Source organism: Hakea prostrata, chromosome 7 (assembly GCF_041222555.1).
Source record: "Hakea prostrata isolate BN-2017 chromosome 7, UWA_Hpros_2, whole genome shotgun sequence".
Lineage (NCBI taxonomy): Eukaryota > Viridiplantae > Streptophyta > Magnoliopsida > Proteales > Proteaceae > Hakea > Hakea prostrata.
This window is the reverse complement of record NC_142606.1, coordinates 46320808-46348485: the sequence shown is the minus strand read 5'-3', so window position 1 is coordinate 46348485 and position 27678 is coordinate 46320808. Positions and strand designations below refer to the sequence as shown.

General features: G+C 38.8%; 1 protein-coding gene across 4 annotated transcripts in view; it reads right to left on the bottom strand.

Annotated features, from left to right (window-relative positions):
* Positions 1–27678, bottom strand: part of LOC149011265 (uncharacterized) — a 120996-nt gene that overhangs the window by 29524 nt on the left and 63794 nt on the right. For all 4 annotated transcript variants that reach the window (XR_016174394.1, XR_016174395.1, XM_089161181.1 and 1 more), the window contains exons 6-8: positions 23358–23468; positions 10182–10533; positions 4459–4684 (exon numbers count right to left, since the gene is read on the bottom strand). Coding sequence is in view for 2 of the 4 variants with exons in the window: in XM_089161181.1 (XP_089017307.1) it covers positions 4459–4684; positions 10182–10533; positions 23358–23468 (689 nt within the window). In the remaining 2 variants the exon portion in view is untranslated. The remainder of the gene's footprint in view (positions 1–4458; positions 4685–10181; positions 10534–23357; positions 23469–27678) is intronic.

The window sequence follows — 27678 nt, the reverse complement described above, 5'->3', positions numbered from 1 at the left end:
TGTCTATTCAGCCATAGCAAGGATCTGGCTTGATTTCATCGAAAACCTTAGCATTACTCAACCCCTGGACCTTCTCTGTCAAAAGTTGAATAACCAGCAATGCACTTTCACAATCAAAACAAAACACTCAAGCTTGAAGAGAAAATAATCTATTACTCAACTGTAGCGCCTCCCATCAGGTAGGGGGTCTAACATAACCAAGACAAAGGAGTTCTTGTCCGACTTGTACTCTAAGCTGACTAAAACTAGGACAGAAACTAACCTACCTGTAGTTAATTAAGCAAGCCTAATAGTGGGCTCCTTTCACAAGAAATAAATTGACTTTAAACAAAAAGTAAAAAGAAAACTTATATTTCCTTGCAGTTTTCTACATAAAGTTTGGTAGAATTACTAAACGGCCACTGAAATTACCAACACTGAAAAAAGTTAAGTACGGAAAACAATTGATGGCTTTGAGTGCTGCTACGCAGCAAGCATAGGGATTTCACCAGGGCTTCTAAGGGCAGGTCAGCAAGTCTAAGAGCTCTTATTGGGGTTGGATTTGCATCATACTTGTTATGCTGAGCTGGAGCAATAAAATGAACAGATAAAGAGAATCCTTCAGAATCATCACCAAATTGGGCTTCCTCCTTAAAGATAGTCTAGGATTTGGTCATATATGTATTAGGCCTTTGATTCCTTGGGTTTACTTTGTAATTGGGCCAACTTAATAGGCCTAAAATATGGGTTGAAAATAAGGAAATGGAATATATTCCATTAATATGGTTCATGGTTGTCAAGGCAACAAGGCATGGCGATAGAGGGCAACAAAAACCAAGGCGACACCAAGCAAGGCACTAAGGCATCGCCTAGAGGCAACAAGGCAACACCAGTTTGCCTTAACCCAATAATGGGCCTAGGCAGCTAGGCGGCTGCCTAGGCGGACGCTTTGACAACCATGACATGTTAGGATCCTTTTTTAAATGTAATAACTTTCTTATTCCAATTACCTAGTCAATTTAGGTTACTTAATAAGTTAAGGATTAGGTTAGCACTTTCCTCTTTAGCATAAGAGTCTATTTCAATTTGAGTTTGAAACTATGCAAATCAATGAGGCTATAAATATAGGTGTAATAGCTTACTGAGCCATGAGTTGATAAATTGAACTTTTGAGTTTTTGTGAGGTAAACGACATAGCATCCCCCCCCCCGCGCCTCTGCTCTCTTATGCAATTTCTTTCCTAATGTGATTCCTTATCTTCTCCCGAGAATATATTTTCACACTCAACCATATTTCAACAGAAGTAAGTTGAATTAGCCCCAAGTGATGTAGTAACAAACCGATTCAATTGGTTCCGACCCAACCCCAAAGAACCAGTACAGTAGGATTTGGTCCAAAAAGAGTTGGACTTAAATACGTATTTTATTTCAATTATAATTTTAGTATTTTATTTCTCTTAGCATTTCTAAGTGAGAGTGTTTAGAACTTTGGATTGGGGTCTGTTTTGAGTTTTATACTTCAACTGGGATTTGGTTTTATTTCTTTTAAATTCAAATAGCATGTATTAAGATACAATTTTAGGTTGAATAAAACAAATTCACTGTTTTCCTTCCTTCCAGTCCTCCCCCCCTTCTTCTCTTCTACTTTCCCATTTTTCCTTCCTTGAAGCCCACCATTGCAGTACTATACTAGGCCTGCATCATTAGGTCTCACCCCACCACTAACCTTTTTTCTTACGATATTCCTACTCTTTCACTAATTCTGCCCTGCGATAGAGCAGGTTAAAAAAATAATAAAATAAAAAGTGAAAGAAAGACAGTTTGGTCAGCACCAACTATACGGGAGAAATAAGAATAACTGAAAGAAATCAAGAAGCAGAAAAGACATGAAACAGTGGGGAGAAAGGCTTGAAATGTTTGGAATCATAGGGAAAAAAAGAAAAGAAACCGCAGAACCAGAAGCAGAAAAGAGAGAGAGAAAGAGAGCAGAGCAGAGCAGAGTAGAAGAAGATGCTTAAGAGAAATAGAAGGGTAAAAAAAAGGATGGACAGAACCAGAGAAAAGAAGAAGAGATCCGAAAGAAAAACCAAGAAAAGGAAGAGATATCGGAGAAAAAACTCCGAAACAAAAGAAAAAGGACAGAGAAGACGAAGAAGACGTCACCGAACCAAGAAGCCCCCAACTATCAGCCAAACCACTGCAGTCCATAATCCATCGCCCTTTTGCAGTCTCCAAATCCCATCGGTAAACAAACTCCTCAACCCATGACTCTCTTGTCCTTCTCTTTTATTTAGTTTCCATCTTTTATTAAACTACCCTATCTCTAAACCTAAGATAATCCCGTCCTCGCTTTTTCTATTAATTTTATCTCAAAAGCTATTATTTTCAAGTTTACCTCCACTGCCATATGTTAACAGCTAAATCATTTATTTGAACACCACTTATTTAGAAGTTTGTCATCCATTGATAGACTTAAAATCACTTACAATTCTGCCATTACTTAAATAGTTTCAATTATATACAGCTTTGCCATTACGGATGTAATGGGGGACAAGATAGAGACAAGGAAGGTTAAAGAAAATATGGGGAAGAAGCGGAAATCTCAGAAGAATTAGAATTGAAGAAGGAGAAGAACACTCATAAGAAGAAGAGGGGAGAGAGAGAGAGAGAGAGAGAGAGAGGGGCTGCAAACCACACAACTAAGCTACAATTCAACTTCTTTCTATTCTTTAAGTCTTTTCTTAATTGCAATGTAAGAGCCTATTTATAGCTTGGGTAAAGTTTTTTATAAGAAAAAAGAAACTTTACCATAGACTGAAAATAGAAACTAATATATTAGTAACTAGTGACAATAGAATCTAATAAATATAGAAACTACTAGACTTTATATTGCAGCCACATGCATGAATAACTAAAAGAGAAATTACCGAAATAGAAACTAAGTTCTAAATCTCCCAAGAAAAAAAATTTCCATAAAAAATCTGATCTTGGGCCCCACAAAATCCTCTATGGATATTAGCAACACGCCAAATAATGGCAGCACTCTTCACGTGAACAGTGTCCCCCCCCCCCCCTTTCTTTTTCTCTCTTCTCTTCATGTTTTGAGGTGGCCTTTAATGCTGGTTAAATTTGGTTCTTGGCTGGTTGTCCTGCATCAGGATGACTCTCAGTTATTCACTATTCTACTATTACTAATAGACTTTCAGTTAATTACTATTCCATCATTACTTAAAGACATCAGTTTATTTACAATTTTTACCACCCAACCATAGAGTTTTCTTTTATTTACCATGGTTGTCATTATCCTTGCACCTAAACTTGTTTCTCTCCACCATACTACCCAAAAATGGAGTCCTCCGACAATTTAATGTTTATAACACTATTAGTTTTATTCAATTCAACATGTATTACAATGAAGTAGGGTAAGCTATATATAGCAGCAGTACAATTGGATAAAAAGACTTAAGACTCTAACATGGAAACATGACTTAACTTGGCATCCTTTATAGGCTACCATCCTTTTTACAACTCAATTAACAACCACAAATAAAAGCAACTTGCAAAATAAAACTAGTTATCCAAAAGGAATCTTAATTTGAAATAGATTCCAATCAGGACTTCTACTCTAACCAGGACTCTCAGTACTAACTCAATTAAATAAGTAAAATCAGCTTTGACCATTATGCCCCTAGTAGGGTTTGGCCAGCCCAATAGGCGCGCCACTTTGGTGGGGCTTTATGGCCCAAATTATGGGTAAGGCTAGGGTGAAGATTCCTGCTTACACCACTTCCAACATCAGTGATGTTTTGGTCCATTACTGCCATCTGAACTACAATGTATAATTTTTGAGGATCCTGCCACTACCAGACCTCAAACACCAAAAAATACACCCCCTCTAACTAGGACTCTCAGTACTAACTCAATTAAATAATTAAAATCAACTTTGACCATTATGACCCTAGTAGGGTTCGGCCAGCCCAATAGGCGCACCACTTTGGTGGGGCTTTACGGCCCAAATTATGGGTACAGCTAGGTTGAAGATTCCTGCTTACACCACTTCCAACATCGGCGATGTTTTGGTCCATTACTGCCATCTGAACTACAAAGTATAATTTTTTAGGATCCTGCCACTACCAGACCTCAAACACCAAAAAATACACCCCCCCTCTTGCCACCAAACCCCCCCCTCCCAAAAAAAAAAAAAAGGTTGATGCAAGAGTCAGTTTTCAAAAATTTCTTATCCTTCAGGGGGGAAAAAAACAAAAGAAACAAAAGAAAATGCAATATCCCAACATTTAATGAAAATAACACTGAAAAAAAGAAGGAAAAAATAATAATATTCGTCAATCATTTTCTTTTTTTCATGGTCACTAAATTGGTTAAACAAAAATAATATATTAAAATCAGGAAGGCAAACAGATATCATGGAAAATCTTCCAACAGAATCATGCTATAGAGCCATCAAGAAGAAAGAGCTTACTTGTGACAGCAGTCATCCAATATCCGTCGGAGTTTATTAGGAACTGTATATAGATGATTGATTTCCATGAAAGTGGCATAAAGCTTTGGATTATAAGGATAAATTTGCAAGCCTTGTAGAATAGACTGTGTTACTGTTGATAGTTTCAATTGCTTGTGATGTTTCTGAAGCATCCTGGTGTAATAACTGAACAAAGATTCAAGCTGTGAACTTTGGTTTCTTCTTTCTGATATCAAGAAGAAAACGTAGTCAGCAGAAAGCAAGCAACATTTATATCTCTATATATATAAACAAGAAAAGTTCTCCTCAAAACTCATAAACAAACAACTCTAGTTGGATAACGGTCAGACATAATTAATCACTGAGACACTAGAGAAAAGGAGACAGAGCTACCTAAGAACAGATATTTAAACAATTGAAGGAACTAGTTGATGCATGTGCCACACCAAATTAGGCTAATTTTCTTTCGAATCAACCTATGGTCATTTGAGTGCACAAATCGGTTATTTACATAGTTTAACTTTGACTTGAGGTAATATGACCATTTAAAAGTCGCTTGATTAGAATTAGTTGGTCCACTTTTAAGACACGGTACTTAGGTCATTTTATGCATTCATCAGCATTATTAGTTTGTAATTAGGTTTAGCCCATTCCAATAACAAATAGGACTAGTTCTTGGCTCAGCCACAATATATACCCCATCAATGGGAATAACAGAATAGACAGGAATTTAATTTGCTTACAAGCATTGCTTGGCTGCATGTTGTGCGTGGTGATTATAGTCCAAGCGCTTGTTTTTCCTGCTGGTTCAAAGCATGGAGAAACCTAAGTTTTTCGGCCCAGCAAAAAACCAAAATTGTCAAGTTTCGACCTAAATTTCGGAGGAAACTTGAACTTTTTTTGAAATTTTGACCCTAGGTTTTGGGCCTTATATGACATATATTTCATCTTATTTATTGTCTTCTACCTATTTGAAGCATAATAAATACAATGGAACTAGTATTTTGCCCCAAAAATTATCATTCAAGTACACTAACAAATGATTGGTTTCGAAAATACAAACTGTATGGCATACATGTATAGAATTATCAGCTTACATAAATTGTTTGATAGAATAGTTATATATACAAGAAGTCAACAAAATACAATGACCAACTAGATCAAGTGATGGTGTCTCACGTGTATTAAGTTCAAGCTCATATATCATGTATACATATGTATTTTGAAATTTAGAAAATAATTTTTAGATGAGAAAATTAAAAAAATAGTTGCAATAATCAAAATATAAGTTTAACAACACATAATCATAGATCAATAGTCCTAGAATAAATGTAAATTAATTTCAAGGCAATAGAAGATCATTTAAGGCTTGAAGAAAACAAAAATGAAAAAAATGGAAGTTTGGAACTGTTGGGTATGGCTCATGCTTCACATTCTGTTGCTTCTTTTGTAGCTTGCAGTTAGGCCCATATATAGTTGTTGTGGCTTAAAAGGTGTTTTGAAGGCAAAAAAAGGAGCAAACGAGATGTTTGAAGGTTAAGTAGTTGTGGAAATTAGGTGAAACTGGGATAGAAATTAACAAAGAAGAACAAGTTTTAGTGTCGAAACCTGCGAAATTTCGGTCAAAACTTGCAAAATGGTCGAAATTTCTGAAATTTCACTCAACACTTTGAACTTTAGGGAAATTCTTGAAGTTTCATTTCATTATCAAATTTTGCGGATATTTCGGTTGAAATTTCAGTAATTTCAACTGAAATTTTTTCCATGGTTCAAAGTCTAGGAGGAGATTTGGTGATAGGTGCTTAAAGCCATAGTTCCCTTACTGTAATCTGCAGAAACGAAGAGAAAGAAAAAGAGATAGAGAAGAAGAAGAGAGGCAGAAACACAAGATCAGGTGAGAGGGAGGTCGAACCAAAATAGACTGAACAAAACTAGACTGAACCAACAGGTTTAAACCATTAAACTAAATCAAATAAACAGATCGAAACACCCAACCCTAACATCTTTTCTTCTCCAAATGGCAGAAAGCTTCTCTGCCAGAAATTCAGGCACAACTCTGGCAACAACGACATGAAAGGTAATCAAACACTTCTCCGCCAAAGAAGAACATGAAAATGGGTACTAAGTTACTAACCTCTATTGAGAACTTGCCAAGAGTTGCACCTCTTCACCACCGATCAAACTCAGTCTATATTCTTCAACCAAGTTCTCCAATAAAGTTGAAGCATGACATGCTGCTTCAAATCTTCGACAAAAACATCAACAAGAGTGCAACCTTCCCAACCAGGGGTGGTTCCTTCTCTTACTCCAGAAATAATTCTTTATACCAACAATGCTTAGAATCGAAAAGTAAAGGAACACCTACAGCTCTGATACAATGTGATTTTAAGAAGAAAGTAAGGAAAGGAATGAAGAAGACAAGAAGAAGAAGAGAAATTGATCCTGCTGTGGAGGCTCTTAAAAATTATGAGCACTCCCCATAACAAACTCTTATTTATAAGCTATTTACAATAGTATTCCTAATAGGAATCAACAAAGAATTTAAGTAGAAATAGAACTCCTGGTTTAATTTAATCTAGGACTCTCAATATGCTCCTTTTCCCATCGTGAGTTAGCGCCTGTTGCTAACTTACAATGGTTCTTATTTTGTTCCAATTCTTCCCTTCCTAACATCAATGAAGGACTCCTCAGCCTTTTGACAAACAGGCGCCTAGAATTGAGGACTTCATCCCTGCCAGTTCTACCATTCGAAAGTTTTGTCTTGGTGTTGTACTAGCAGCAAGATATCTACTACTTCCTCCTCACTGCAAGATGCGCAGATGAGTCCACACTAGAGATTCCCAACGCATCAAACAAGGAGCGTTTGATCAGCACATTCATTAGGAGAAAAATGCTTCAAGAAGGGGAGAACTGATGTGAACACGAAATTGCCCCTAGCCTAAGCCCTAAGTGGGGCCCACAAGATGCACCTAAGAAGCCTCCCTAGGCTAGCCGAACCCTCTAGGAGGGGTAATTTGGGGCATTTTCAGCCCTATTTAGTTGCTGGAATTAATTCCAGTTCGATTGTTAAAATGTCTTAATCTAAGTTAGAAATTTAGTAGTTGAATCCTTAGTTCTTTTAAATTTTAGTGTCAATTAGAGTTTTAATTAAATAGAATTTAGCAAGTGCTAATTAGAGTTTTCAGTTACTTAAAGAGTTCTATTTCAGTACGTGTCAATTAAGGTCCATTAGATCTTTTAAACTTTATTTCAATGGTTGTTGTGGTGGGATCCTAATCTATAAGGAATCCCACTTAGAGTTGAGGTCATTTAGTAGGATATAAAAAAGAACCTACTCTTTCTTTGTAAGTAGTCTGATTATTGAATGTTAAGTTATTGAGTTGATGATTGGGGTTCCTGTTGAGGACGCCTAGGCAGGTTTTAGTAAAAATTTTCAATATTGAGCACCATTCTGAATTTTCAGCAAATATTCTTCAAGCATCCAAGTGAAGTAATCCCCAGCTCCCTCTCCTCTCTCCCCTACCCATGCAAGGCTCCCCCCCCCCTCCCTTTCACCCCAGGCCCCTTCCCTGCCCTGCACAACCTTATGTCCCCTCCCCCCTTGCTACCGTGACCTGGCGGCAGCCTGTCCAACCCCAACGATACTCCTAAACCTAACCCCCCCTCCCTCTAGGCCTTCCCCTACCCTTTCCTACCCTGCAACACCCCCTCTTCTCCAACCCATTTGGCCCTACCTCTTTGTCTCGTCTTCCCTGTGCAAGCAGCAGTATACCTCCCCTGTTCTCACCCCCTTGCCTCCCCTATCCCTCCTAATTGGATCACACTTACCCCTCATCCCATCCGTACCCTAAATTCCACCTAAAACCTAAAACCTAAAACCTAAATTCCTCACACTTCCAAAAATTCTGCACTTCATCTTCTTCATTAAGTTTTTGCAACTCTTCTTCTACCTCTAGACCTAAACCCTCACACTCCAACCCATTTGAAATAAATCTGAAATTACAAAAACAGCAACAACAGTCACATTCTCCCACCTAACCGAAACCCTGAACCCTATTTTCCAAACCCCACTTGATTAAAAAAAAAAAAACAGATCTGGTTTTTATCAGCATTACCGCAAGGTTTCAAGTTCTAAAACCTCTCCCATTTCACCCTAAACCTGGCCGAACCTTCCTAGACCCCTATCAAACCCTTGAGACCCCTAAAACCCACCCTAGACATCCTAGAATATTTATTTCTTTGCTAGAAGATTCTGGGGCAGCCCTTAGTTTTAGGGAAATCATCATCAAAACCCTAACGAGTTTACATCAATAGGATATGTGCACTTGAGCATATGCACAAACAAAAGACACAGGCATATGTTATGTTGTATCTATATGCAGAACAGGGACAGAGAGAAAAGAATCTAGCTAAAACTGGGACATCATACTAAAACAGAGACGAAGTGAGTAATATAAATTACACAGACACCATAGCCTGCATAGCTTCAGCAGAGAACAAAGTAAATACAGGAAAATAAAGCTCAGAGCCAGGCTTTGGTTCACAGTTGTCAAGGCAACAAGGCAAGGTGAGGCAATATAGGGCAACTAAAACCAAGGCGAAACCAGGTCGCCTTGACCCAAGAATGGACCTAGGAGCCTAGGCAGACACTTCGAAAACCAAGCTTTGATTACAATCATGTTTTATATGAATCTTTGTAGATCATCAAGGTGGACATTCAAAAGCAATAACTAAATTTTCACAACAAAACCTTCACAAAACCACTGAAGGCATATTAATTGATGAATTGTTCCAATCCCAATCAGGGGTACAGAGGAATTGCAAGATTTCATCCAACTGGATCAGTAGAATGTGTACTGCTAGCTTGAAAAAACTGTTCAGTTCAGACACAGGAGTTAAGACATTTCATCCAATTAATTAAATAGAAAGTCTTCTACTGCTTGCTTGAAAATACTATTCACTTGATTTTTTCCAAAAAACACAATCAGATATGCCAAATAGGCCTGTACAGGTTGGAATCAGAAGAGGCCCATCCCTATTCTCCTCATTTCCAACTGATTTGGACTGATTCCTAAAAGAATGAGAACAGAACGGGCCAGATCCAATCCCCATTCCTAGTTTAATAACCTTAGTCCTACCCCTTTTTTGCCCCTACCATGGGAATGATCAGGTTTTCGAAACATAATTACTGGCTTCAAGAAGATTGAGCACAAAAATGGAAGTTGGGGAAGATGGCTACACAAATTTAGGAATCAATCACTACTACGTGGTATTTGTGTATTTGGTTAATTTTCACTGGATCTTCTGATAACAGATTTGAAACTTGGCTTGCTAAAGTAGTCATAATTCATGACGGAAAGTAAATGTCATAAAAATCTGTCTTTTTCCATAATGTGGTGAGATCTATTCATGCAGATCAATATACAAATATTAAAATGACCATATGACCAGCAAAATCCATAAAATAATATTTAGCCAAGCAAGATAATAGGAACTGAAAAGATTGAAATGCACATCAGAAGAAATACTCGATATTGCACAACATCATAGCTCTGGTCTTCTAAGGTAACATTTAAAATCCAACAGTTTGGTATCGAATTTAATTTGGAAGTTTTTTTTTTTTTTTTTTTTGGGGGGGGGGGGGGGGGGAGGGTGGAAAGCAAAAATGTAAGTCAATAATATAAGCAGATAGAGCGAGATTTAACAAAGGGACGCGAGATAACCTGGTAGCACCATTGAAAATGCCTCTTCTAGAACTTTAATCCCCGCAGCCCATCCTGAAGTCAAATCCTCAAATAAAGCAGCAGAACAGATTAGGGCTACAGCATAATCTTTTATATCCCCACGCGCCCATTCTGAACGCAGTGCTCTAATTCGCTCCTTGAATCCTTGATGAGCTCTAAGCATTTGTAAACTCGATGGTTCATCTCTAAATGGACTATATTTAACACCACTTCCTAAGGATGCTAGAATGTGTACCGCACGTGAGGCTGATTTTACATTACTTCCCAGACTATTGGCAAGCTCCACTTCCGCATACCAAAAGTACAAAAGTGGTGCATTTGACTGAAGTTCCTGTTCATATTTTCTATAAAATGTAAATGGATGTCCCCTTCATGTATGGTACAACAATTGGTTAACAAAAATGTCTACTACAATGGCAAAAGAGAATGTCCATTCCTCGATAAAATTTCAGACAAAATGACCAGAAGCATAGAGCATTTACATTATTAAGGGCAACTAAATAATAATACACCTGCAAAAAAAAAAATTAAAAAACAAAAAAAACAAAAAACAAAACAAAAATAGATCAACAGAACAACAGATAGCTGAAGCAATCAGTAAAAATTGCACAGCACTAGGCAGTGAAATAAAAGGTAGAAAATCAGTCTGAATCCCAACTCAGAACTGGACCCTCAGAGTTCTAGAGTTGGGGTTGGTTTGTTTTCAGTTTTCCTTTCTTTTCTAATGATATGTTTTCTGTGGAGAGAGTTGTGCATGTTGTACAATAACCATCAAAGTTAAACCTAGATCCATTCAATTGAAGAAGCTTCCAGAGCGGTACTAACCAGTAGTTCAATAATTAGTAGGCAATTTTTTCCCACCCATGTATGTAAGTTTTATTATGCCAAGACTTAATTCTGGTTGATTCTTGCTTCAATTGGTAAAATGCAACTTCTCATAGAGCAACACAGTAATTGCAATCGTTCACTTTTCCACATTTTGGCAAGTTTTGCATGATATTTAATCTTTTAATTGGTTTTTTCTAATGTAATTAGGATTAGGACTAGTCTATGACCAGCCCTATACAAAACCCCATAAAAGCATAGGGAAATAGTTTAGATTCCTTTTTTGTATTTAATTTTACTTGCTTTGTCCAATTGCTAGCTTCTACTCCAGTATATTCATTTCCATTAAGCAATAATTCTTACCTTAGTGAGATATCTAGAGGATTGGTTGAAGCGGTCACTCCAGGATGGTGAGAAGCACAGGAGGTTCTTTAAAGTTTTCCTCACCTTGAAAATCAGAATCTCACAATTCAAAAACAGATTCAAGTGCAAGCATCCCAACATGAGACTACTACTTGCCAAGCCATAAAACATCCACTGTTCAAGAAACTATTGATCTCCATCCCCTAAATTCTACTTCAAAACCTTCTGATCTCAAACCCTAACTTCTCCTATTTTCTTTTTGCCTTCATCAGAAGAACCTACCGACAGCTGATACACCGGGAGAATGCTTCTTGCATTTCAACACTAGAGAATAAGTGAACTACCTAAATAGGAATGTTCTCTCTTTTGGACTGGTTTACTCTATATTGTCAACCCCTTTGTTGAGTCGAACTGTAGCCACTTCAGATGGAAAGCCTGGGGAAATGGAAAAGGGTTTACATGACAGAGTGAATCAAGGGGAGGGGGCCTACAACAGCACATTAACAGAACAAATTTTCATGGTGCCAAGTGTATCAATTATAGCTTGGTCCCCCCTCCCCCCAAGAAAAAGGCCTAGCGTTAGGTGCTGTAACGCAGGGTCTAGGCCTGTCTTCAGGATCCTCTCAAATACAACCGAAAGCAAATTAGGTTTAAACCTTGCTGTTTGGGTTATAATCTTAGTGGACACCAGGTGTTTTTATACCAAACACCTTATGGATACGCTAATTTAAAGTAGTCTTAGGGTTAGGTTTTTGGAAGTTTAGGATTAATTGGTGTTTTAAGGCTCCTGCTGTGTCCTTCAAACACAAGTCAGGATTACCACAAATCTTTCAACATGGTATCATAGCTTCCTCTGATCCAAGAACCCTGAGAGTCCCCATCACAGAGCTCCACCACCACCATCGCTGTCTCTATTTCCCTTCCACTACCATTGCAGGGCTTCCACCACCCTGAGAACAACCAGCAATAGTTTCAACCACCATCACCTAGCTTCGGCCACCACCTCTCTACCCTTTTTCCCTCCCATCACATCTCCTAGGCACCATCGCCTAGCCCCAACCACCTCTTTTCCCATTTTTATCTTCCATCGAACCACCAAATAACATCCTGCAGTCCATCTAGGATCACTCTCCAGCCTATTTTCAACCTGCGTTAAGTCCTAGAAGTCGCTACACATCTGTGATCCTTCTAGGCTTGTTAAACCCTTCGATCCACTAGTCTTCTACCTCCTTTCTAATCTGCAATCGCCCCAAAATAACGCCTGTGATAGCTCTAGAAGTATCACATGTAACAACCCCCGTATTTCTAACCCGGGATCCGTATTGCAAATCCGAGAACCCGAAGGTCTAGTCGGATTAATTTGTGGAGTGTCCGGATCGAAGTCCATGATCCATATCCAAAACCCATGGATCTGGATTCTCTTATTGATTAGGGTTAGGTTGAACTTGGGTTTCAACCCCCCTGAGCAAAGCACCCTTGTATAGCAATATACTAGGGGGCGGTTGCTAGTGGCGGTTGATTGAACCAAGCGACCGTCAAGTTCTGTTTGTGGGAAAATGCCTTATTTTGGCCCCTGGTCGTTATAAATAGCAACCCTCGCCCTATTAACGCATTATTATGTTCGGGATTGCTATTTTGGGCGATTAGGCGGCAGTGGAAACGTGCTAGAAGGTGGGCGAAGTGCTGTTAGTGATTTGGAACCTTTTTCCCTTCTATTCTTGGTGATTCTGGTTAAGGTAATGAATCTCCATCTGATATTCTCTTTTTTTTAACCTCTAATTGATATGAACCCATCCCCATTTTGTTAGTGGTTACCCAATTGATTAGTTGTAGCTCCCTTTCCAATGTTCTTGATGAGATCCTGTCCAAAAACGACTCTCTGCATTTGTTAATAGATGGATCTAATCAAGGGGAGAATTTTGGGTGGTTGATCTTTCTTAATTTTAGGGTTTCGTTTCACCCCTTTGTTATAGACTTATTAAGATTGAAATTCGGACAAAAATCATCCCAAAACGGATTGAAATCGGATAATCAAAAGTCTAATTTTCGGAGTTGGAAACTGCCTGAAACAGGGGCGGTCGCTTGTGGAGGTCGCTTGACCGAAGCGACTGCCACAAGCAATCGGCTGGTTTCCAGTGACTGTGTAGGTTTGATTTTGGCTTTGATTTGACTCTTGACTCTTATACATTCTTGTAACCATGTACATAGGTGTCCTCTATTTCTACTTAAAGTTTTATAATTGTGTTTGGATTGCAATTTAAAGGACTTCTACTACATTACAGGTAAGGACATGCATTCTTAATTATATGCAATTACATATACATGATGATTCAACTGTTCTATTTACTATTATTTGATCATGTATCTTGCTGTAATTGTATAAAGAATGTGAATCTTATTGTATACTTGTTGTTTGTGGTGTTCCTTGATATACTTCATCTTTTATGATATTGCACAACTGTTTTGGCATGATGATGAGTGATGTAGTGTAGTTGTGATGGAAGGGGTATTCCATTGGGATATCTTGGCTGGAGATATCAGAGGGATGTGGTATGGGATACATGCTCACTGATGCCTCTAGCACTATCATGATTACTGGATGACATACCTAGGAGAGTCTAGAATTGCATGGCTAGGTACCCCACATGCTATTACCCTTTCGGCAGGGGAATTGAAGCCGGGTGACCCGTGACAATGGTGACATGACTCTGTTTCATCCTACAACGGTAACCAGTCTCGTGCGGAGACTCAGTGGTCCACTATTGATCATGCAATGGTAGGGTTGCATATGTTAGGGTTGGGCTCATGGACGTCCAAGGAGCGGCCCGGGTTTCATAAGGAGTCATGAGAGCATTCCGCCCCAACAATATGTGGATGACCATAGGGTTAAGGAGTGGAGTCCAATAGCGGTAGCCAGTCCTGAGGGTTTTCACTCCTAGGTTGCGAAGGATACTAAACCAACTCGGTTGGTGCCATATGGGAAGTATCTGGACTCCATAGAGTATGTTACCATTATGACTTGCATTGGATTAGAAACCCCAACATGCGCCAGTACTCATTACCAATGGTCGTGGTAAAAGAGTGTTGACTTAACCCCAGCCATGGTTTGAGAGCCAGTGTGGACTTACCCATTTGCCCAAGATCCCTACAGAGGTATCCAGTCCTTGCAGGATCAGAGTGACTAGACCTAACCAAATGAGGGCTGGTGTTATATCTTAAAGCATGTCAACTATTAGAGACTTGCATATTTAGATCTTAGTAGCATTCATATTTCTGCATACCATCCATATCATTTCATATGTGCATTCGTGGATTGTATTGACATATATATAAGAATTGTCTGTTCCTTATTGAGTTCGTCGAAACTCATTCCTTTCATTGTATATATTATATGAGTTGTACAGATGGTGGCACAACGTCGGAAGTTGGAGATGATTCGTATGAAAGAGCCTTCTCGTATGAAGCTGATGTGGCACAAACACTGGTATATGAACTTGCAGAGCATGAAGCCTCCTGAAGATGCTTGGTGTGCGCTTTTAGCCGACGGAGGCAGATTGCCAGGATTTTGATGATCATATGGAGAAAGATTGGAGGACCCCTTTACTTGCTAATTTAGAAAACTAGTTTTTAGATTTAGAAAAGAAAACCAGAGAGAAGATTATTTAGTTTATTTATTTTGCTTCCGTTGAACTCGATTTTACTTTTGATTCTTGATTTTCTTTCCTTTGTTTCATTCATTGATTTAATTGGAGTATTTGGACTCCTGTAACCTTTTAATATATTATTGCACTTATTCTTGCTCTTGATTGTCCATACTCATGTTTATTATTATTGATGGGTAAGACCGTGGATCCTGTTACAATTCACTCCCACGGGTTGTCGGGCGGATAACCGAGACTGGCGGGTGGGGTGTGACATCGCGTCCCTTGTGCAACACTCCTACAGCCATCGCCCTTGCCAGCTGACACCCTAAGACAGCAGCAGCGGCCACTAGAGTCCTCTAAAGCCATTGCCTAATGCATTTTGCGTTCTAAAAATTATTTTCTGGCTTCAAAAACCCTTTTATGCCTTGTTTCTGGTAGTGAGCACTTTTCCCCTAGCATTCTTATTTTTCCTTGGTCCATGATTGGTTTTTTGTTCCTACGATGGCCAATTCAGCTACCTCCACCTCTTCTGGTGTATCTGATATGAAGGATCCTCCCGTTTCTTCTGATTCTCGAGATCGTGACTTTTCTCCCTTACAGATGACCATTCTTAAGTTTTATAGGACCAATTATCTACATTGCTCTCATTCTGTTTCTCTTACGGTTGGTCCTCGTGGCTAGACTAGCCATCTTCATGGAACTTCTATCAAGCCCTCTTCACCTAGACAGCCCAAGACAAGTGGGAGATAGATGAGGGCTTGGTTATGGGATTCTTTTTCAATTCCACTGAACCAAGTATTGCAAAAAGTTATCTCCTTCTTCCTGATGTGGCTATGTTATGGAAGGTTGCCACACATACATACTCAAAAGTTGGCAATGATGCATGGTGCTTTGAAATCAGAAGGAAAATTCATCAGTTGCAACAGAAAGAACTTACCCTATCTCAATACTATAACACTCTTCGAGGATATTATTAGACTCTAACTTTTATGGCCATTTTACTCTATACTATGTGGCAGAGCTTGAGTTGCTGCCTGTCAAAAATGGGTAGACAAGCTCAGAGTGTATGATTTTGTCGAATATTGAGTAGGATCAGATTCGTGCACATATTCTTTCATGAGAGTCTTTTCCTTCTCTGGAATAAGCCTAAGCTATAGTTGACACTGAGGACAATTGTAGGATAGCTATGGCACATACTCAGACATCTGACAGGTCTCGGTGGCTGGTTTTGGCAACAACTAAGTCTAGTTCTGTTGACTCTCGTGCCCCAGTGAAGGGCAAGCATAGTGGTAAAGAGTGTCACACAAAGAATAAGTATTGGAAGTTGCATGGACATCCAGCAAATCCCCATGGAGGAGGTAGAAATGGAAATAGGCTAAGTAAGCAAGCATCTACGCATCAAGAAAATTCTAACACCCTGAGGACTCCAACGCCTCTTACCTCTAACAAGCTCTAGCACCTAAGCTAGTTGATGTTCAAACTTGACGTGGCACTGACTTCCAATGCAAGTGTAGCCTGTGCCGTTGTTCCCCCCCCCCCCCGCCCCCAACCATCACTCTAACTGACAACACCAAGGAGTCTTCTGTAAAATAGAAACTCAATTGCTTAAGCACCAAGGTTGCTCAATCCTCAACAACCCTAATCGCTACCTAATCCATCCCACATCATCCTCGACTACTATTGTTAGTCCTTGGTTGCTGGTAACAAGGATCTGGAGCCATGGTGGGAGATCTCACGAGATCTCGGCGAGATCTCGCGAGATATCTCGCCTTTTTGAGAGGCGAGAAACTGCGAGATTGCAGATCTCGCTTGAGATCTTGCCCATCTCGCGAGATCTCGACAATATCTCAGCGAGATCTCGCTAACGGTGGGATTTTTTCTTCTTTATAGCCTTTTTAAAGGCCTTGTCTCGCTCAAGAGAGGCATATCTCGCCTCTCTCGAGCCTCTCTCTCTCCTCTATCTCGCTGGATCACCAAAATTGGCTGGAAAACTCCATTTTTTACCGGAATTTGGCCGGAATTTGTTGGGGATTCAACATAGCAACATCATCAACTCATCTACAACAACAAATTGAAGCATATTTGTAGTGATTCAAGCATATTTCAAGGGATCTTCAAGAATAAGATTTTCCCCCAAATTTGATTTTTTTCAAATACAAGGTTCTACAATGATTGTATGAGTGTGATATAAATATATGTTGATGTTCAAGCTTTGATCTACACTTTCATGGAAAAAAATTTAATTTTCTGTTATTAATTTTTTTTTTTGAATTTTCGTATTTCAAAAATATATTATCTAAAAAATTAAAATTAAAGATTATAAATAAATACTTATGATATGAATGTGATTATTAATTATGTTAAACTACATTTAGAGGACTACAATCTCATGTATTAATATTTTGATTATCATGCTTGCTGTATTTTTTTATTTAAATAATTAAATAAAATAATTATGAAAAATAATATTTTATTAAAAAATTATCTGTTTTTTTTTTTAAATGATGCTTATATTATGTAGTTTATTTTAAAAATACAAACATGTCTTATTGAGCATTGTATATATGTTATTTTAGAACAAAGTGTGTGTTTTGTTGTTTTATAAATTATTTTTACATAAAATAATTATAAAAAATAATATGTTATTAAAAATTTATCTGTTTTTTTTTAAATGATGCTCATATTATGTAGTTTAATTTAAAAATACTAACATGTTTGTTTGAGCAGTGTATATATGTTATCTTAGAACAAAGTGTGTGTTTTGTTGTTTTATAAATTGTTTTTACATGTTTTTATGTATCTAAAAATTTTTATACTGATTATTTGGGAATATTCATGATTTATGTATGTATTTCAAACTTTCAGTGCTGTACATTTGAATCTTAAATGGCAACTAGTGGGAGTGGCGGCACTGGTAGTGGGACTCAGGACATTGCTTGGCAACATGGGGATCCACTGACTGCTGACAAGAAGAAATCCCGATGCAAGTATTGCCTCAAGACTTTGAATTCTGGTGGTTCAACCAGATTAAAGCAACATTTGGCTGGTGGTTATAAAGATGTTGCCAAGTGTCCCAGGGTTCCTTATGAAGTGCAAAAAGCAATTGCAGCAACTTTAAGGGGAGGGAAACAAAAAAAGGAAGAGATGGCCCAAAAGCAAAGGGAATTTGAGGATACAGTGCTATCTAGACCTACTTTTGATGTTGATGAGGAGTCGAGCGATGATGAAGAGAGGAGGAGGGTTATAGGTGTTGAGTCACGAGCCGAATGGAGACAGATGAAGGCTGCAATGGAAGCTAGCAGACAGTCCTTACATGCTGATAGTGTGAGGCAATATGAACAAACAAGGGGAGCAGGTGGTTCGGGGTCAGGGGCATCCATGCCACCTAGACATAGTATTCAGGGAACTGAGACTGAGAGGACCGAAAGGAGGAGGAGAAAGACTACACATTATGATTCCACATTTGACCAAGACCCCACCCTCTTCAACCAACAAGACATCTAGCAAAGAAGCATTCCCTATATGTTTGCTGGAGGTAGAGAAGGCAGTAGGGAGGAGGAAGCTAGGTTATCAATTAGCAAATTCATGCTCTATAACAACATTGCACCCAATGTAGCCAAAACACCATACTATCAAGAGATGATCAATGCAGTTGCTAGGGCAGGTGTAGGGGTTAAAGGCCCAACAGCTTGGGAAGTAATGAATAACTATTTACCCAAGGTAAAGCAAGAGGTGGATGAATACATTGGTTCATTAAAAGAAAAATGGAGTACATATGGTGTTACTGTGATGGCTGATGGATGGACTGGTCCTACTAGACAGTCCATCATTAATTTCATGGTGAGCTGCAATGGAAAGACATCCTTCCTCAAGTCAGTGGATGCCTCAGATAAGATCAAAGATGCTGACTACCTTTACAAGCTTCTTAGGGAGGTGGTCCTCGAGGTAGGGCCAAAGAATATTGTCCAAATTGTCACAGATAATGGTGCAAACTTCAAAAAAGCTGGTGAAATGTTGATGAGGAAGAAGAGCAACAGGATCCACCTCTTTTGGACACCATGTGCTGCTCATTCGATTGATCTTATGTTGAAGGACTTGGGGAAAAGAAAGTCAATCAATACTGTGTTTGAGAGGGCTAGAAGGGTAAGTAATTTTATTTATAACCATGGTTATGTGCTGAAGATGATGAGGAACCACTGTAAGGGTGATCTAGTCAGACTTGGATTGACTAAATTCACCACCAACTATGTAGCTCTGAAAAGCTTCCAGAAGAAAGTGGTGGGTCTTCGACACATGTTCGCAAGTGAGGAGTGGTTTGGTTGGCGTGTATCTAGCCATCCTGATGCAATACTAGCCCAACAAACCATTGCTGATGATTTCTTTTGGAGGCAGCTGAATAGGACACTGGGCATTATAGAGCCTATTGTGTTTGTTTTAAGGATGGTGGATTCGGAGAAGAAGCCCACAATGCCCCACATATATGCTGCCCTCCAGCAAATGAAAGAGTTGGTTAGAGCTGCTGCCCCTAGCACCTTCAAATCCTACGAGAGGATCATCGATAATAGATGGGAGATGCACTTGATGCATCCTTTGCACTTGGCTGGTGAGTCACTTTTAAGTCTTTAAGTTTTTGTTGTGTACTTTAATTTAAATTCTTTATTTGTTATAACTTATAACTTATAATTTATAAACAAGTAAGTTAGTAAACAACCAAATCACTAAGTCACTAACCAAATTTTTTATTTCCACAATGCAAGCTTACTACCTCAACCCAAAGTACCATTACAAGAATGATCTGGTGCTTGATGTAAAGTTGATGACTGCGGTGCAAGAGGTGGTGGAGAAGCTTGTGTCAAATCCCGTCATGCAAGGGACAATTAATGGAGAGGTGAGAACTTATTCAATTGTTTCTTCAACTTCTTGCATTAGTGCATTAAGCATATACATAACACAATAATTGAAGAATTGGTGTACAGATCAAAGAGTTCAGGGATGCCTCTGGAAGTTTTGGAAAGCCTTCTGCAGTTGCAACTAGGAAAAAAACTGATCCTGGTAAATAGTTCACTACTCTATAAGTCATTAAGTCTATAAGTCTATAGACTATAACTCTATAAATGATAATTGATAAGTTATATAAATATAAAGATTTACTTGCCTAATGCATTCTTATTTTTGGCTATGCAGCTGACTGGTGGTTTCTATATGGAACTAGTGTGCCAAATCTCAGGGACATAGCAATTAAAGTACTCTCACAGACTTGCTCATCCTCTGGTTGCGAGAGGAACTGAAGCACCTTCTCGCTCATCCATAGTAAGGTACGGAACAGATTGGGGAGTAAGAGGCTCGAGAACTTGGTGTATGTGCATTACAACATGAGATTGAAAGTAGGGCACATACAAGATAATATAGATGACGACAATCGTGAACCGATTGAGTTGACTGATATATTCCACGAGCCCCCCCGAGAAGATGAGGAAGATGATGTCATATATCGATGGGTTAGGGATCGAGGTGGCCCGATCTTTGGATGGGCCGAGAAGGGCAGCTCGATCCTACCATTGCTGCTGCTATGGGCCCAGATGCTGTTGCTGAGCACCTATCTTCTGATGAGGGTCAGGCTGCTGTAGCGGCATCAGAAGGATCAGCTGTACCATTGTGGAGCCACCTGATCGACTTCAAACAACTGAGGTGACAACTAGTAGTGGGGATTTAGATAATGATGCCGATGATACCAGACGGCCAAGTGGCCCAAATCAGACATCGAGTTCGAGTCATGGAGGCAGTCAGGCTGGTCGTGTTTCTGGTGGAAATCAGCATCAACAAAGGGAGTCACCTGACTCACCTCCACCAGGTCCGAGTCATCCGACACATGTGAGCCACAGTTCCTCTATCTCTCGGACTTATAGTAGGAGTAGGAAGAGCAGATCAAAGCAGGGGCAGGGGCAACCGAATGATGATGCGAGCATGCATGATTTTGAATTGAACATGGGAAGCATGAGCCTAGATCAGAGTGATTCACAACACCAGAGCCTGTCATCGGGGTACCAATACGGGGATCACAGCATCGGGTCAGATTACAGTGGGTATTCTTCTTATGGAGGTCATACTATTCCTCAAGACCCTTCACCTGGAGAGTATGCATATGGGAGTGAAGGTGGGTTGTTAAATGAGTGGTTTAGAAACCCGTACCCAAATACTCAACAACTATATGAACAACAACAACAACAATGGCTCTTTCACCCACCCACGATTGACGGTTATCCCAGACTACTATTCCTCCAAAGATTCGACATGCAAACATATAATGAACATATAAACCGATATGTGACATACTTCAGTGATCAATTGATTTGGGAGTCATATGTGGCCACCGTTCAGAATCAATTGATGCGGAATGTTAAGTGATACTCTTAGTCTTGTCAGTTGTAAGTTGTAAGTTGTAAGTTGTAATCTTCTTAATTCTTATGGTTGTAAAATTTTGAAGACATTTAACAATTTATTACTTTGAATCTTTGATAGTTTGAACTTTGAACTTTGATCACTTGTTGACTTGAATACTTGATGTGTAATGTTATTGTATATTTGTATTTGTATATTTGTATTTGATACTTGATGGTTGATAAATGATAACTCATTAACTTGAAGTCTTGAATTACTTGATATCTTTACATAATTACATTACATGTTGTTTTTAACTCTCTAAGACTCTAACTCTATATCTATAATCTCTATTCTCTAAGACTCTAACCTTGCATTTCACATGATTTCGGTTTTACACATAGGGTCGACGTAGGAGACATAGTTAGGGTTATTTTCTCACAAATCTAAGGCCACCAATGTGCTCAAAAGGCCTTAAATAGGCTAAATACCAAGTTTCAGCCCAACCAGAGCCCTAAAACTCACCGAGATGGGCTACCGAGACTACCGCCAATTTTTGGCATATCTCGACCGAGATCTCGCCATCTCGGTCGAGATCTCGGTATTCTGAGTGGCGAGATCTCGCCCGAGAGCGAGATCTTCCACCATCTCTGGAGCAACCCTAAATTTTAGGGTAAATATAATCAAGTACAAAACCCTAGAATTTTGGGTTGCATCACTCAACCATCCATACACCCCCATTACTCAAAACGTCTCCACAGCTATCCACCAATATAATCTAAGCACTTTTGCCCTGCAATCAAACATCCCAGCCTGAAACCCTAAATCCTTACTTTTTGAGTTTATATCCTGGAAACCTAACCCTAGTTGAACCGCTTCAATCCGATGCTAAATCAGGGAGTGGTATGCGGCCAAAGGAAATGCAACAAAATTAAACAGCTTGCTCTGCCACATAAGATACTTGAACCTATCATGAACACCGTCTGTTGCCTATTTTGTTATGTTCCCTGCCTGGGAGGTAGATTAAGAAGAAGGCAGATTGCATCTCATTGAGTCTTGACTCCCACACCAGATTTGATTGGAGATTCCAAAGATATCATGCCTTCAGGGACAAATGAGTTCACAAAGTTGTCAGTTAAAGATTGAAGAGGAAAAGAAGTAGGAAGCTAGGGGGCAAACTTCCAACACCAAGAATGTAGTAGAATCCAGAGGAAACAAACAGAAAAGAGATATAGAAACACTCCCCATGGGAAACTAGGGTAGGTTGCACACCCACAATTCTTGTTCTGTAGAGAGAGAGAGAGAGAGGGAGAGGTTGCTCAGTGGCAGAGGGCTTGAATGAAATAGGAGTGGGAGAGAACACAAAGACGGATGGAGGCTTGCAAAGTTGTAGACTGCATTGCTGAAGGCCTAAACAGGTAAATCACTTTCCACGGCAGACACAACAATTATGACGATTATATTATTCATAATGTCCAAAACCAGTATTCTTGTTTTCTTGCCTGTGATCTGACCAGAAATAAAGATTTATAGGGGACCCTACCCCCTTGAGGAACATTTGAATATTTTATAGTTGAAGTCTATTTTCACAAAATTAATTTAAGCACTCAAGTTATTAAAAATATTAACAAGAAAAATAGACCTGAAAATGGAAGCATCAAAATCATCAAGCCAAATTTCATGGTGTATGGTCAATCAGGCAATAAAACCAATTTGAATCAGCTGCACTCAAAAGAAATTGCAACTAGGTCATAACTCCAAGAACATTAAGGTGTTACTTCTATAAACCAAGATAAGGAAGTGCTCTGGATGTTTTCTCGATGTGGCACTAGACCATTATCAGATTTGGTCAACTCCCAGCAACAATAGTTTATCTTGAACACTTATTTTTTTGGGAGGGGGAGGGGGGTTAATGTTGGTAATATAAGAAATACACAATTCTTACCAACTTTAGTCCGTCAAGAGAACCCAACACCATGTCAAATACCTTCCTAGCGAGATCAATATGCCCAAAAGCAGCCTCCCTTTGTGCATAAACTCCACAAAGTAATATATCCTATTGTGAAAGAAAATAATTTCAGAATACTTAGGAAAAACAAACTGGCCAAGAAAGTATTTCCAAATTCCAACTCAATAGAGGCAGTATTTCATAATCACACAATAATCAGTTCTTATATGTTAGAAGAAAATATAAACGCGGTTATATGCATTACAGAAATGCCTGAAAGGACTGGAACAGCATTTAAGGAACAGAATGATGTAAACCACATTCAGAGAAAACACAAGGCCTAGGGTTGCTCCCCCAAGCCCTACGGCTTCTAATTCCACTTTCCACCAGGGGTATTTTGGTCATTTCACAAATTTTCATCAAAGTCCAAGTTAAGGTATAATTGGGTCCAATATGTTTGTGGAACCCCAGAACTAATTTTATTTTTAAATTTGAGTCCTCATTTTGCAAGTTATTAAAGAGTCCTGATTAGTGTGGGATTCCTTGTTTGTACAGGAATCCACTAGAGTTGTCCTACTCTTTGCAAGGGATCTACATCTACTCTTACAATTCAAATATGATTCATCTAGCATAAGCTAGGAAGGTTTTATGTGTGAGTTGAAGTCTTGGGAGTTCTAGTTAGATTTGAATTGCAAGTTAGGGTCCAAATTTTAATATCTTTCTAAAATTCAGTCCCAGCCTAATTTGTTTCAGCAGGCTATAAACAAGCCCTAAACCTTGTAAAAAGCAGATGATTTAATGAATAAAATAGTGAATTAGTTTTGGAGGCAAGCTAAAGAGGTGATGGGTTCCCTAGAGAGGACCTGTAGCTACTTCATGTAAGAGTTTTCTGCAGATTTTCTTTAGTACCAGAATTCTTCTGCAAAAGTTCAGTGGTCCTAATTAGATCCCAAGTAAGTACAAACCCCCTTCCCCCATCCCGGTCCCATTTACCCTTCTCGCTCGCCTGCAAGCCTTCCCCTACCCCTTAACCCTAACTTTCTGACAAGCCCCTCCCATTCATCATAGGTTACACCAGCCCTTCTTCACCCTGTGACAGCATTAGGAACCCTCTACCACCTTAATACCTAACCCCCTTCCTTAACCCTAGACTTCCAATCCTAGCCTTCCCCCTTGAATTGTCATCTTTTCTTCTTTTTCCAGCTTATCGCGCATCTGAAATTGCAAAAACTTACAATTACAGATTTGTAGAGAGTGTCCTAAGGCTAATAGGACCCTAACCCCTTGACCTAAACTGATATAACCCAGATTCTAAGGTTTACAAAATTTGCTATCAAACACTAGAATCAGGTACACTCCAGGATCCTCCCCGTGTGGACCAGCAATCAAATAATCAATCCTTGGGAACCCTGCTTCAATTATTATGACCAACAGTAGTAATTTGCAGATTGTGGAATGGAATTGGGAAATTTTCGATATGGGGTGGAGTTTGGAGTTTAGGGTCTCAAAAAGATGGGATAGGATTAGGAAAAGTCAGGGTTTTAACTGCCCAAACATTACCCAAGATGGGATGGTTTAGGGATGTTAGAAAATAAGCTTTAATCAATCAAAATAGTAGCTGAACTTGAAAGATAATGAAGAAGAAGAAAGAGATGAAGAAGAAGCAACAATGGGCTGCCATTCTAGTTTACTCTCCTAGAATCACAGCCTCTCTATTTATAGATTCATAGTCTAAAAATACAACTTGAGAAGCAAGCCATGTTGCCCTTTAAAAAAGGAAAGAATAAGTACATCTCATGGACTCATGAATCTATCCAAAATAGAAAGTTCTAAAAATAGAAACTATGCTTTCTAGAAACTACCAAAACTTGTGTAACAAGATTCCTACATTAGAAAGAGTAGCATATCTAAAGAGGAAACAAGGAACAGTGGCATAACACTGTTTGTGTTATTGTTCATGTGAACAGTAACAACCCAAACTTCAACACTCCCCCTCAAGCTAGAGTATAGACAAAGAAAACTTCAGCTTGCACAATAAGAATAAACTTGAAAGGTAACACCATCTTGAATGTGTAGCAATAGCAGACGTCGATAAACACTAAGAGAATTTCACCCTGGAGATAATCAACATCAACTTGAAAAAAAATTCTTTAATTCTTCATGTCGAACGATCCATCCAATATTGAAGGCGAACAAAGTCTATAAGTATAGCAGCATGAAAGGCACTATCCACATAATAGTAGTAAGGAGGAATATCCACATTAAATCTTCAAAATTGTAGCTTCAATGTTCATCTAAGCACTTTGCAAGAAGGCATGTAGTTGGTAAAGTATGGGTAGGTAAAAGGGAGGTAGTAGGTAAAGTATAGGTTGATAAAAAGCAGTATTGGTTATTGTGGACCAAGTAGGCAAGATGGTATGGGTTACTATGGACCAAGTAGGTAGGTAAAGGAAAATATAGAGTATTGTGAACTAAGTAAGGTAGTATGGGCTACTACGGACCAAGTAGGTAAGGTAAAAAGTAGTATAGGTTACTGCAGACCAAGTAGATAAGGTAAAAGATAGTATAGGTTACTGCGGAACAAGTAGGTAATGTAGTATAGGTAAAGTATAGGTAAAGTAAAGGTAGGTAATGGTAAGTAGGTAAAGGTATTGTTGTAGAATATCATCTTGGGAGAACGAAGATATTCACAAATAATATCCTTCAGCACACCTTGAGTAGATACAGAAGAAGGTATCATTCACCCCCTCACTTGTAGTACACATGGACAATTATTGACAACCAATACCCAGTATTAAAAGATCCCAAGCAACAATTTCCAATAAGACCTTTATGCAACATTGTAATAAACCAAAATTTTTCAAGGGGTACTGGTAAATATATATAAGCTCAATGACAATTCTGTAATAAATCAGATATTTCAAAAAAAAACTGAAAACATTTGAATTCACAAAATACTCCCTGACAATACTCAAATTTATGAAATAGCCCCCTGAAAACTTACATATAATAAATAGAATAAAATCAAACTAGGAATTGGAGCAAAAGTGAATCCCAAACCTCATGGAATGAGAGAAACATAAAATTAAAAAAAAATCATTCAAAAATGAAATATTAATCCTAGAGAGGGAACGACATAAAGGGTATATGGTCAGTGATCCAAACTATAAAACAGATACATAGACAGATGAAGACGATGGAGGGAATGGTTTCAGGAGGGCAGCCCAATCTACATCGTTGCATCCAAAACAATTGCTAAAAGTAAAGTCAAAACAAGGACCGGAAAGACTAGAAACAGATCGCAAATCTCACTAGAGAACTCCTAGTCAATTCGCAACAAATTCAGAAACTAGAAAACCTCCAATCAAAGGTCAAAAAGCAAAACGAACTACTAAAAGATTTTTTTTTTAATGGGTAATGCCCATAGGAACGAAAGCTGAAACCCTTTTATTTATGTTAAATCTTCATGGGAACCCAGTTCAATGAATCGTTTGTCATCTTCATTGAACTTATTCTTATGAGTGGGGTGAGAATGATGTGCGGTCCAATGGTTCTTGGATGATTCTTGAATATTTTCCTCCTCCTTTCTTGCCTTTCTAGATCTTTCTCTCTTTCTTTTCTTTTCTTTTCTTTCCTCTTTTTTCCTTTCTTTTCTTTTCTTTCTTTCTTGAAATGCAGCACCTTGGTTCAAGGAAGAAGATTAATTGCAGAAAACTCGTCGGCAATGTCAAATGAAGGATTGTAATTAGGTTTTAGAACAAGGGAAAGGGAAAGAGGTAAGCTACATGGAAGAGTCCAAAGGGTGGAGGAGTGGGATTTGTTAGTACATAATATTGGAGAGTGGCTGCTGCCATAGGACAGAAGAGGGAAGAGAGAGGCTTGCAATGGGGTTGGGAAGGGGGAATAGGCAGGGGATGCGCGGTTGGGGGTCTAACTTACTTGAGGGGGAAGTATTTACACTTGATGAATTCTGAAAATGACGAGTCTCTAAACTGCCGCAAGTTGAAGAAGATCAATAGGAATTGCAGAAATTGAAGAAAGCTTGTAATCCTCAATAACCCAGGTCTTGGGCTTTGTTTACGTCGGCAACTAGTCTGAATTCTGATTTAATCTTCAACTGCCTTGTTACATGAGAGGGTGTCTCTATTTATAGCCATATTACATTGAAGGAGTGACACTTGGACTAACTAATTAACAAACTTGGACTCTAAGGACTCCACTTGGGAATAGAATTCCTTTACAACTCAACAACTTATTAAAAGGAAACTTTTGAATACCTTGCAAAATTAAACTGAGGACTCCACTTGGGATTAGGATT